This window comes from Ictidomys tridecemlineatus, chromosome 11, assembly GCF_052094955.1.
Source record: "Ictidomys tridecemlineatus isolate mIctTri1 chromosome 11, mIctTri1.hap1, whole genome shotgun sequence".
NCBI classification, from domain to species: Eukaryota; Metazoa; Chordata; class Mammalia; order Rodentia; family Sciuridae; genus Ictidomys; species Ictidomys tridecemlineatus.
Genome location: NC_135487.1, coordinates 38,538,358 through 38,552,227, shown reverse-complemented (window position 1 = coordinate 38,552,227; position 13,870 = coordinate 38,538,358). Strand labels below are relative to the sequence as shown.

The 13,870-nt window shown below is 39.3% G+C and overlaps 1 protein-coding gene and 1 long non-coding RNA gene across 2 annotated transcripts in view; one reads left to right on the top strand and one right to left on the bottom strand.

Annotated features, from left to right (window-relative positions):
• LOC144368053 (uncharacterized) overlaps positions 1-13,870 on the bottom strand; it is an 86,355-nt gene that overhangs the window by 21,119 nt on the left and 51,366 nt on the right. The window lies entirely within an intron of this gene.
• The window catches only part of LOC101960961 (calreticulin), a 29,043-nt gene continuing 19,810 nt past the window's right edge, over positions 4,638-13,870 (top strand). The window contains exons 1-2 of the mRNA XM_078026241.1: positions 4,638-4,748; positions 11,811-11,820. Of these exons, the coding sequence (XP_077882367.1) occupies positions 4,638-4,748; positions 11,811-11,820 (121 nt within the window). The remainder of the gene's footprint in view (positions 4,749-11,810; positions 11,821-13,870) is intronic.

The window sequence follows — 13,870 nt, the reverse complement described above, 5'->3', positions numbered from 1 at the left end:
GTGCTGCAGCTGCTGCCACTGCTCTTGGCGACCTACATACTGGGGGAACAGGTGCAGCGCCAAGTCTACCTGCGCGAGGAGTTCGAAGATGGGGGTAAGCGTTCTGGCAGTGGGAGTGACCCTGGACCAGACCCTTCTTGATCCTCCCCAATCACCTGCCCCAGTGATCCCTCTGACTTTCCTTGTTTGGGCTCATTTAGAACCAGAAGGACCACAGTTTAAGTCCCTGCTTGCTATTTCTTAGCTGTGTGACCCTGGGCCAGTAGCTAACTATGTCTACGTTTCAATGTCCTTTTCTAATAAATGAATATTGAGAATTAAATTAGATAAGAAGGGCAAAAAATTGTTCTTAGTACATAGTAGATGTGCAGTACATGTTTTTTCCCTCCCTTTCATCTCCAAAGTACAAACAAGTGAACCCTGGAGGGGAAAATGACAACATTATTTGTGATAGTGAAAATTTTTGTGGTTCATAAAATAGAGCTTAGAGAACCTTGGAGGTCATCTCATTCAGCATTTCCCCTGAAATGTCTCAGGCCCATCAGGTAATTATGTCAGATCTTGCTTATTTAAAGACACATTTTCAACAGTACTGTTTCAGGGCCCGTCCCCCCCCCACACACACACAAATACTCTTCCTCTGTGTGTGTAAAATCTGATTCTTTGAGAGAAGAGTGAATAAGAAAATTACCTAGGAATTGGGAACTTTTAGATTTGAGTCCACGTTCCAACTTCAAAGCCTGGATAAGCCCTTTCCCCTTTCTGAGACTCAATTTCCCCATCTGTGATACAAGCAACACCATGTTGAGGGTAGTCAGGTGCAGAGGTGGTGCAGAGGAAGGAGGGAATAACCCAGACAAGAGGGAGGGACAGGAAGACTCAAGGAAGAATACAAAACTCAAGCACTGTTCTTAGGGATGAACAAGAGTCCACAGCTAAGCAGAGGTGGGAAGAAGGGCATTCCAATTCAGAACAACAGCAAATGCAAAGGCTCTAAATGATGATGCAGCCTGTAGTGGTATCTCCAGGGAACTGAAAGTGTGAAGGGAGACTAGAGAAGGTGAGCCTGTAGAGAAGGCAGAGGCTGAATCAAGGGTACCAAGGAGCCTAGCCTTTGCTGAAAGCAGTGGGGAACTATTGAAGGTGGTAAGCAAGGAGACACAGACATGACCTGTGTCATACAGCACGTCAGCAAAGATATGGAGATGGATTGTGAAGCTAGCCAGAGAGATCAGAGATGGGAAGACCCTCTAGGACATTATTGTAATTTCTTGGTGAAAAGTAGTGAGGCTGTACATGAACACAGTGGTACTGGGGATTGAACCTACTGAGCTACATCCCCAATCCTTTTTATTTTTTATTTTGAGACAGGTTATTGCTATGTTGTTAAGGGTCTTGCTGAGTTACTGAGAGTAGCCTTGAACTTGTGATCCTTCTGCTTCAGTCTCCCAAATTGCTGGGATTATAGATGTATGTCACAGAGCCAACACACAGGGGAATGTTTAGGTGCTGACTGAGGAGTGGGATGCAAGAAATCCCTTAGTTTCACTAATTGGCTGTGGAGGAAACTTTGCATAAGGCACAGCCTCTTCCAAAGACAGGGTGCTAGCCTCCCATTTCCTGATTGATCTCAGCCCAACCTTTGCAAGCTTCTGACTGCCAGCTCTTAGGCCCTCCTCCCTGCCTGGCCTGGCTTTAACTGACACCGTAATTCCTTTCTGAAGCAAAGAAATCATGCATAGACCTGCATCCATTTCCCCAAGGACTAACTCCACTTGTTCAAAGTGGCAGGAGTGAAATGCCCAAGGGTTTTATCAACGTTTCTGAACTGTCCCTTGAAACCAGGGAAAGAGTAGTTTCAAGACCTAAGCCCCAAGACAGTTGATGAGGTCAAAATCATGAATAAAATCCAGCACATTACATGCTGTAAAGATAACTCTTCATGACCTTTCTTTACCAGGAAGGCTTGCCTATGCCACTTCGCCACCTCTGTGCTTCTGTGTCGTCCCTGTGCACACTGGCTATTTTCTCTGATTTTCCTCTGTGTTTTCAATATCAAAGTCAGTGGCTGCCCTAGAGAGGTACCAGGTTAAGGACTGTTGTTGAATGATTGAATGATTGGACTGAATTCTGACACACACACCAAAAAATAACACTCCAGAAAGAGAATGTTCAAATAATCTTCCCATAGCAGCAGGACTGAGACATCTGAAATGTATAAATGTATAATTTGAGACAGGGTCTTGCTAAATTGCTGAGGCTGGCCTCAAATTTGTGATCCTCCTGCCTCTGCCTTCTGAGGTGCTGAGATTACAGGTGTGCACCACTGTGCCAGGCAGGTTTGTGAGGCTTATCCTCAGTTTAGAAAATCCAGAAATCCAATACTGTTAGGGTACTAGAAAGTACTGGAAAGATTTAAGCACTGACTTGTTTTATTCAAACTCATAAATATTGACATAAAACAAGATGTCCATAAATTCATGTGTATCTTAGACTTCATTAAAAGCACAACTTAGGCGTTCTCCTTCAGACTTGATCTTTCTCCCTTGGTCTACTCCATCTTGGTAAGTAGACCAACATATCACTTGATTGTTTAGATCGAAAATTTAAGATTCATCTTTGATTCCTTTATTTTTTCCATCAGGAAGTCTAATTGATTCTACCTTCAAAATATATTCAAAGCCTGCTATGTTTTACCTGCCCTATCACTACCCACCTCTCATGTAGACTATTTCACTAACTTGAATGGTCTTTCTGCTTTCCCTACTCTCTTTTGATATAAAATTCAGAAGCAACCTTTAGAAATGTAAATCAGATAATATCATTTTGAAACTTAAAAACCTCCGCACCTTCCTATTAGATTTAAAATGAAATCCATCTTTCTTACTGTGACCTACAAGAATCTCTGTGACCTGTCCCCTGCCTGCCCCTCCACTTTTGTCTTCTGCTTACTCATTACATTCTAGTCACAGTGGCTTCTTTGCTCTTTCTCAGATACTGCCAGCTCAGTTCCATCTCAGGGTCTTAGCACTTGCTGTGACTTCTGCCTAATTACATTTCCTCCTTCTCATTGTCCAGATTTCTGTCTAAATGTTTCCTGACAGGGACTTTTCTTGTTTATCCATCAAAAAAAATATTTTATCCTTTTATGTGACTTAAATTGTAATCAACTTTCTTGAGATAAAACATTCATTTACTTATTTAAACTGTATCATTCAAAACTTAAAAAAAAATCAACAACAAAACTGTATCATTCAGCTGAGGATGGTGGTGCATGCCTATAATCCCAGTGACTTTTTGGAGGCTAAGTCATGAAGATTGCATGTTCAAGGCCAGCCTCAACAACTTAGGGAGACCTTCAACAACTTTTTGAGACCCTGTCTCAAAATAAAAAAGAAAAAGGGCTGAGATGTACCTCAGTAGTTAAGTGCTCCTGGGTTCAATCTGAAGTACCAAAATAAATAAATATATAAATCAAGTGTATCATTCATTAAATTTTGAAAAATGTCTACACCTGTGTAACCACCACCATAATCAATATACAGAACATTTCCATACCCCAAATACTTCCCTTGTGAACTTTTGCATATTCAATATTTTAGACTACTTCCCACTATGTTTCTTTTTTAAAATATTTTCACCCCCTGCCCTTTTCTGTCCTCTTTCTTGCTCTCCTCATCACTAGATTAATTTCCTGAGAACTCAGTGCTTCCCTGTTGTGTTCACTGTAATATCTGTAGCATCTAGAATAGTGCCTGGGACAGGCATGTAGTTGGTGCTCAATATTTTTTTGTTGAATGAATAGATTAATTAATAAATTAATGAACTTCCCTGGGAAGTGATGTTTCAGATATCAGAATGCTCTTATTAGCCAACACAAATCATTCTTGGTTCAGGGAACCCAGGAAACTAAACTCAATGAGATGGAACTTAATCTTATTGAATGCCTATTGTGTACCAGTAGTTTTTTTTTATTTTCTTTATACATTATTTTAATGAAGAAGGTGTGAGTGGTCCTGAGAATTCAACCTTCCATGTACAGATGGGGAAATTGAGCCCTGGAGAGGAAAAGTGTTTTTCCCAAGGCATAATAAATCGGTGGCAGAAATGCTTGCTGAACCCAAGTCTCCTACCTTCATATATAATTTGTTGGCCACTGAATCAAGTTGCCATGTCTGATGGTCATCAGGTCATAATACTAGTGGCTTCAGGGACAACAGGAGCTTTAGGAATCCCAGAACTTGCATAGGGACTGGCACATTAAAATATGCAAGAATGTTAGTAGATTGAATTGGAGAATCATCGAGTTGATGATACAAATAGATATGAGTGGAAGACTAATGGTGACAGCAGTGACCATTGTCAAAACACAAAATCAGGCAGAAAGAAGCTGGAATTCAAATGAGGAGCTGAATGATGCAGGAGTCACAAGGTGTGTGTGTGTGAATGTTAATTCTGTTAGCTCCCAGACTTGACCATGAAAACTTGGCTGAAGAGACATTCTGAGACAAAGGGCCTCTGTGCCCAGCTGGCACAGACACACTGAGGACAGCCCAGCAGGGCTGAGGAACACCCTGCTGTTCAGGCCTCCGACTGATAAGCAATTGAGACCATCTGTGATTCGGGGATACTTGGACATGCTGAGCCTGGGGAAGAATCGCCCTGGAAATATGCCCAAACCAAAGAGGCCCCATCCAGCTGGCCTTTCCAGGTCTCAAGTACAAACTGATGGCAAGGATCTCTCTGGAGCTCACAGGGATGAGAAGGCAAAATGAGGGCCTTGGACCAGACAGATGAGGCTTCAAGTCCTGATTCTGCCATTTGCTAAGTGGGTGACCTTGGGTAATTTATTAACCTATCTGAGTGTCCATGAAATGGAGGTGATTATCTTACCTCCTTTGAAAGGCACTGTGAGAACTGAATGAAATGAGGTATGGAAACCATATTGCACAGTACCTGGTACGTAGGAAGTGCCAGCTCCCTTTCCTTCTTCCTTCTCTCTGGTGTTCTGCTTGTGTAGCTCACCTGGAATATGGCTCACTCTTCAATCACTGATCAAATATCATCTCAGCACAGGGCCTGGCTGCCCCTATCTAAAATGACACATTATCACTCCTTATTTTTTTAAAAAATATTTTATTTGTAAATGGACACAATACCTTTATTTATTTATTTATTGGGGGGAGGTTATACCAGGGATCGAACTCAGAGGCACTAAACCACCGAGCCACATCCTCAGCCCTATTTTGTATTTTATTTATTTAAGAGACTGGATCTCATTGAATTGCTTAGCACCTTGCTTTTGCTGAGGCTGGCTTTGAACTCACGATCCTCCTGTCTCAGCCTCCCAAACCACTGGGATTACAGGTGTGCACCACCGCATTTAGCCTATTTATTTATTTTTATGTGGTTCGAGGGCTGAACCCAGTACCTCACACATGCTAGACAAGTGCTGTACACTGAGCTACATACAACCTCATCCCCCTTATCACTCTTGTTGTTACCTGATATTATATTACCTATTTATATGCTATTTTGTTTAAAGTTTATCAATTAATTAGAACAATAAACTCCAATTAAAATATAAATTCTATGAAGGAGGAACTTTATTCTGTTCCCTGTCTAGTGCTCAATAAGCCCTCAATTAACACTAATGAATAAATGGAAGGAGGGAAGGAGGAAATATTCAAAGGATGGTTAGAGTTTTTCTCTCTTCTTGTTTTATAATGCCATGGGAAAGGCAGAGTAGAGGATATTAGAATAGTATGAAGTGAGACTTTGGAATTGTAACTTCGGGTCTTTGGGTAATTTGCCTTAAAATTTCATTAAGTGAGCTGGATGTAGTGGAGCATGCTTGTAATCCCAGCAATTCTGAAGGCTGAGGCAGGATTGCAAGTTCAAGGCCAGTCTCAATAATTTAATGAGGTCCTAAGTAATTTAGCAAGACCCTGCCTCAAAATAAAAAGGACTGGAGATACAGCTCAGTGGTAAACTACCCATGGGTTCAATCTCCAGTGGAAAAAAAATCATTAAATGAGAATGGGGATATAACTTAGTGGAGAGTATTTGCCTATCGTATGTGAGGCCCCAGGTTTGATCCCAAGCAACATACACACATCATCATCATCATCATCATCATCATCATCATCATCAAGCAATACTCTTATGATTTGTCCTCTTACCTGAATAAATGTTATACTCTAATTAAAACACTTTTAAAAAATTAATGACACCCAGAGCCCATTTAATGGTTTATAATACCATTATCTAATAAAAGAAACTAGGCTTCCTTAAAGAAATGTCTGATTCTAGGACTGGGAAGGGAATATACATGATGACATCTGAGTATTTTATAGTTTCAGAAAGTAAGGAGGTATTCAAAAAACAAAACCATAGGAGAATGTCAAAGGGACACAAGAACCAACTGGAAGAATTTGGAACGGCAGCAGGGTATGGTGGCATAGGCCTGTAATCCCAGCTTCTGGGGAGGCTAAGGTAGGAGGATAGCAATTTCAAGGCCCACCTGGGCAACTCAGCAAGACACTGTCTCAAAATAAAATTTAAGAAAGAGGAGGGCTGGGGTTGTGGATCAGAGGTAGAGCGCTTGCCTAGCATGCATGAGGCACTGGGTTCCATCCTCAGCACCACATAAAAATAAAATATTTAAAAAGAACTTTAAGAAAGGGGAAATGCTAGGGAATGATATTGGCAAAGTTAGAGTGGGTGCATGTATGAATATATAACAACAAATCCTACCACTATGTATTATTATAATGCACACTACAAATATGGGAAAAGATTTAAAAATGAGAGTTAAGGATGAAGTTCACAGCACTACATCATACTATAATTCAATTCCCAGTTCTGAAAAAAAAAATTCCCAATGGCTAAAGACATTGAGCAACAAAATAATGTGGTATTGAGTTAGATTATAACTCTAAGTATAAAATAAATATCCATTAGTTCGTACTAATATAATGAAATGATAGAATAAATAAATAAATAAATGAGGACAAAAAATTGTAGATGGACACAATACCTTTGTTTTATTTATTTAATTTTTATGTGGTGCTGGGGATCGAACCCAGTGCTTCACATGTGCTATGCAAGTATGTGAGCTCTACCACTGAGCTACAACCCCAGCCCAATACAAGATATATTTCAAATAATTTATGTAGATAATCTGCCCTCAAGAAAGTGCACTATACAATGGGTGTGGTGGTGTACTCCTATAATCCCAGCGACTCAGGAGGCTGAGGCAGGAGTCTAGCAAGTTCAAAGCTAGTCTTTGCAACAGCAAGGCACTAAGCAACTCAGTGAGACCCTGTCTCTAAATAAAATACAAAATAGGGTTGGAGATGTGGCTCATGGTCAAATGCCCCCAAGTTCAATTCCTGGTACCAACAAAACAAAACAAAACAACTAAAAAGGACTAGGAATGCAGCTCAGTGGTAGAACATCCCTGGGTTCAATATCCAGTACTGAAAAGAAAAAGAAAAAAGAAATATAAAATAAGAAAAGCAGATGTCTTCTATTAGACCATAACCTCTTTGAGGGTTTGAGAGTTCAAAGAATTATGTCTTGTTCAAATTAGTACCCTGGCATCTAGCACTCAGGCAGCACAGAAAAGGTGCTCTGCAAATATTTAAGTGAAAAACTAGTATTTTTTTCCTTCTGCAAGCATATAGGCTCTTATTTAATGTCCACTTTTCTAGCAAACTTGGCTAAGATACAGTGGATTAGAAATGACAACCTCCAAGAGAAGTGGAAGTTCTACTAGAAGCTCTCGTTCAATGACAGCAACAATAATTATTTTTATTATCTTAACTAATTGGGTCCTCATGCCAATCCATTACTTGATAAACATTTGTCGAGCACTTACTATGTAAACAGGATTCCTTTCTTTATTTTTATTTATCTGTGGTACTGGGTTGAAACCCAGGGACACTCTACCACTGAGCCCTTTTTTTTTTCCTAAGACAAGTTCTCACTAAATTGCTGAGGCTTTCCTCAAACATGCAATCCTTCTACTTCAGTCTCTCAGATTGCTGGGATTACAGGTGTACACCACAATACCCTGCCTGCCTGCCTTTCTTTTTGGTACCAGGGATTGAATTCAGGGGCATTCAACCACTGAGCCACATCCCCAGCCCTATTTTTTGTATTTTATTTAGAGAGAGGGTCTCACTGAGTTGCTTAGCGCCTTGCAGTTGCTGAGGCTGGCTTTGAACTTGTGATCCTTCTGTCTCAGTCTCCCTAACCATTGGGATTACAGGCGTGTAGGGTACTGCACCTGGCCAGCGTTCCTTTCTTTAAAGAGTTTAAATATAGGGGCTGGAGATGTGGCTCAAGCGGTAGCGCGCTCGCCTGACATGCGTGCGACCCGGGTTCCGATCCTCAGCACCACATACCAACAAAGATGTTGTGTCTGCCGAGAACTAAAAAATAAATATTAAAAATTCTCTCTCTCTCCTCTCTCACTCTCTCTTTAAAAAAAAAAGAGTTTAAATATAATACCTTTTTAATAGATGAAGACACAGATGCAGAAAAGGAATTGCCCAAGTCATATACAACAGCTAAGTCAGTTGCTAGAGGCAAACACCTTAATCTCAGGGAAAGTGAGTGTTCCAAGCAGAAAAGGGACAGTGGAGACTGAAAAACTTGAAAACCAGACCTACATCTCTGCTGTACATTATAGGTTGATAGACAGTTTGAGTCTTTAAAAAGTTTACGTTTTTTATTAGAATTCTGTACACAAGAGACTAGTATCTTTTATCATGTCTAGTGTTTTCCACTGAAAATGGTAGGTAAAATATTGGCACCTGAAGAGGTAAATGTTAAATTGTCTAACAAATTCTCTTCTGTTGAATAAGATCTTACAATTTTGAATAAATACAGCAAATCTGTATTTTTAATCTACTTATTCAAGCTTCTTCTAAAGGATCTATTCTGGCTCAGGACTAGATGCTGGGGAAGATACAACTTTTATCTTCAAATCTAAAAATATTTATCTTTACCTTTGATGTTATGAAACTTTGTATACATAAATACACACATATGCAGATATAACACCACTGGTGTTGATTGAGCACTTGCCTGCCTACAACTGTGCTGCGTGCTATTTCATTTAATTATCCCCAAAACTCTATGAGTTAGGTAACTTTTGTACAGGTGAGGAAACTGAATTACAAAGAAGTTAAAAATACTGCTGAAGCCAGATGTGTAAGCATACCTGTAATTCCAGCGATTTGGAAGGCTGGGGCAGGAGGATTACAAGTTCTAGGCCAGCCTCAGCAACTTAATGAGGCCCTAAGCAACTTTGTGAGAACATGTCTCAAAATAAAAAAATAAAAAGGACTGGAGATGTGACTCAGTGGTTAAGTACCCCCAGATTAAATAGCTAGTATCAATAAATTAATTAATTAATTTAATTAAATATTGCTAAAGCTGGTGGCAGAGCTGAGTCCCTAGTCAGTCTGTTGATTTGAGCTATATCACAAGCAGATGGTTGAGAGGTACAATTATGGGGAACTATGTTTAGAGAGGAACTATGTTCATATGGCCTCCTTCCTTCTCTCTACAGATTTGAGTGTGATTATTTGAGTGTGATTATGTGCATTTATCAGCCAGATGTGCCAGCTCCCAAACACATTAGTTTTTGCTGGAGAGGTCTCTGTAGACCTATCAATATCTGACCAATTTAAAGGGAAGATTTATCAGGTGGGAAGAAATGGCAGCATTCAACTTTAGTTAATCTAATGTTACCTTGATCTCAAGAGCTCTCCTTGATATGGCTCTTTCTCTTCTCTTCCCTAAAAAACTATACAGTTTTTATAGTTACCCTGAAACACAATGCTGCTTCATGCCTCTGGGCTTTTATAAATGCAAGACATTCTGTTTGGAACACCCTCTCCTCGCCTTTCTGCCCTTTTAATTCTTTCTTCAAACAATCCTCCTCTGAAGTCCTCTCTGATGCCTGGGATAAGTAGATGTTTTCCTGGATGTTACTACCCTCTGCTTCCTTAACCTACTCTAACCACACTGTTGCTTCACTTGTCTGTCTACTTGTTTACTGTTTAAATTGTTTACTTGTATGTTTCTTCTACCAGATTCCCTGAACTCCCCAAGGCTCATAGGTCCCTGAAGGGGCCTTGTCAGATTTTCATGTCTGTGTACCTAATCCCTGGCACAAAGTGAATGACTAATATTCATTTGTTGAATGAAGGAACAAATGAGCCCAGAGCCAGAGTGCAGAAGTACTAGATTCTAGTCTCAGATTTGCAACTGGTAACTATGTGTCCGTAAGCAAGTTACTTCCTTCTGTGGGCTTCTGTTTTCCTTTATATAATGTAAAGAAGTTAGATTAAATGACCACTGAGAGTCATTCTGGCTTGAGTCTTTCATGATGTTAAGACATTATAAAGTTAAAAGGAAAATTATAAGACAATAAAATGGAACTTTATTAATCATATGACATTATTCTCCTAAAAAAGAGAGGTTTCTTGTTTTAGATACCCTAAATTGTGTCAGGTTTGAATTGCATCCATACTCTTTACCCTGAAAAATAATTTGAGATGGGAAATCTGGACTTCTGTTCTAATATCTTCTACCATAAAGTTCAAGGCCAAGATTGTACAATCGTCTCTACACTGGTTAAATTCAATTAATATTTGCCAGATGGATGAATAAATGCATTATTCTATTTGTAAGGCTGAGAATCTTATGGTTTAGGCAAAAAGCATAGTGACACATCCATTCAGGCATTCAACAATTTTTTTTAACAATTTACTGTGTGCTAGATACCAGGACACAATGGGCAACAAAATCGTTATGTAACTTACCAGTCCAGTAGGAAGATAGACTTTACTAAAATTATACACAAATTATACATCACAAACTATAAAATGCCAGAATTGACTCTTACACAGGTTGCACACTCTTTAGGTTATAAAGGGCTTTTTGCATGTTTGATCTTAGGGAAATATATAGAGTCTAGAGTCTAGACTATTTTAAGTAGTCTAGTCTAGTTTAGCTAAAAGTACAGATTTTAGTGTTGCATAGACCTGGGTAAGCTGATCACTTACTTACTAACTGGGGTCTTAGGCAAGATTCTAAACTTCAGTTTCATCATCTTTTTTTTTTTAATATTTATTTTTTTTAGTTTTCGGCAGACACAACATCTCTGTTTGTATGTGGTGCTGAGGATCGAACCCAGGCCGCACGCATGCCAGGAGAGCACGCTACCGCTTGAGCCACATCCCCAGCCCCATCTTTTAATGGGGAAAAAAAAAACCAGGACATTCATCACAGGACTATTATGAGAACACAATGAGATAATGCACATAAAGCACTCAGCACAATGCCTACATATGACTGCTAAATAGTATCTATTTTTTCTTTTGTTTTAAATAGTTCTCTTTAAAAAAACATTTTTAGTAGCTATTATAAATTATAACACATTTTTTTTCTGCATAGCACTTTTCCTTGTATCTCTTTCTTCTTTCAGAGGAAAGACAATTATGCAAGCCAGACAGAATTGATTCCACCACTTATTAGGTCCACCACTAACAAGGTGCCAAATGGAACAAAGAGTACCTATCTCCTAGCATCATCCAAGAATGTGAGTAAGGTGAAGTTTTCAGGGTGTCACATGAGGTCCTAACATATATCTTTGGCTTTAGCATCGATCTTTTGACTTTGGCATCAATACTTATCTTTCATTGGATCAACTGTGGTCAGAGAAATAAGGTCTACTTCATACAAGCCACAGCAATTTTAGGCAGAAACTCGTGACACCACTCTCTTAGGAGGGAGAGAGAGGTGGGCACTAAGGCTGTCAAATACTGAGACTTTGAGAGAGACAGAGAAAACAATGAAGTATTGGGGAAGGAAAATTTTCTTTATTCCCTTAGAGGCTTTTGTTTTGTGGTGCTAGGGATTGAACCAGGGCCTTGCTCATGCTAGCTAAACTCTCTACCGCTGAGCTATACCCCTAATCCCCTTTTAGGTTTTTTGGCTGTCCTTGCTGAGACTAAGAATTAAATTGATGTAAAACAGAATAACAGGAGAAAAGCATACAAATTTACTTAATTCATGTTTGTTTTGTACTGGGACTTGAAACCAGGGACACTTTTTAGATGTTTAGGAGCTTTATTTTTTTATTTATTTTTATTTATATGTGGTGCTGAGAATCGAACTCAGTGCCTCACACATGCTAGACAATTGTTCTACCACTGAACCACAACCCCCGATCCTCCTCAGCTCTTTTTTATTTTTTATTTTGAGACAAGGTCTCACTAAGTTGCTTAGGACCTTGCTAAGTTGCTGAGACTGGCCTTGAATTTGCAAATTGCTGGGATTATACGTGTATTCCACCGTGCTGGGCACTTAATACATGTTTTATGTGGCATGGGATTGCTCATAAAGAAGTGAAAATGCAGAGGAGCAAAATTAATCTCTTAAACACTGAATTGGACAAGTAATAGGTTGTGAAATGTGAAATGTGTTTGGTAGGGAAGTGAATCGGGTAGTGAAGTGACTAGGAAGATAAAGGTTGGTGTAATGAGGTTTGTCCAGATTTTCATGAGGTTCCATTTCCATCTTCAATAATAAGAATGTTACGTTTATATATATATATATCGTGAATATACACACAAACACAACACACACACACACACACACACACACACACACACACACACATATATATTTTGGTACCAGGGATTGAACCCAGGGGCACTTAACCACTGAACCACATTCCCAGACCTTTTTTATATTTTAGTTAGAGAAGAGTCTCACTGAGTTGCTTAGGTGCTTGATAAATTGCTGAGGCTGGCTTTGAACTAGAAATACTCCTGCCTCAGCCTCCAGGGTGCTGGGATTACAGGCGTGCGCCACCATGCACAGCAAGACATTTTTCACATGAAAATTTTATTCCTGTGGTATATATATATATATATATATATATATATATATATATATATATATATACCACAGGAATAAAATTGGACTGAATTGGACAAGTAATAGGTTGTGATATATATATATATATATATATATATATATATATATATATATATGTTGTAGTTGGACACAATACCTTTAATTAATTAATTAATTAATTTTTATGTGGTATTGAGGATCGAACCCAATGCTTCACATGTGCTAGGCGAACTCTCTACTGCTGAGCCACAATCTCAGCCCTTATTCCTATTTTTAAGAAAAAGAATGAAGGTCAGAGTGATCTTCTTGCACCTGCTGTTTTTAAAAGTCTTTAATTCAACACAGTCAATATGCCAGAGCAGCATATTTTAGGGTGGTATATTCTTAACTCCTTCAAAAGCAAGCCCAAGGTCCTTGGGTTTCATGAAAGGAAGTAGTTGAGTCATCAGGCTTGAGTAACAGTAGCTGACAGAGCAGCTCACAGTGGCCTTAATGGGTGTATGTTGATTCAGGATTTTCATGGGTAGAGCTAAGGCTGAGATATTGGGGAGTGGAATTTGAAAAATATCTATTCAGCTGCAGGGAGGAGATGAAATAAGGCTACCTCCAAGGCCTTTTCTATCTCAAGTTGCCAAATTGCCCTGTGACTCTGGGACCAGGATGGGCCCGGGAAGTGGGAGTCAGCAACTCTGAAGCATAAAATCACAAAGGCAATGAATGTTTGGATGGAGTGCCAGGTCCCAAAAAGAATGCCTCTTTGTCTGCATGCCATCTGTGCCAAAACAAAACACATTTATCAGCATCTCCTTGAAACCGTAAGGGAGAGTCTAAAAAGTTTAAGCAACAAAAGAGGGTAAATGGAAATTGATTGTTCATTATCATCATTACTAATTCAAGAAGTATAAAATGTTACTGCTAATCTCTTTAC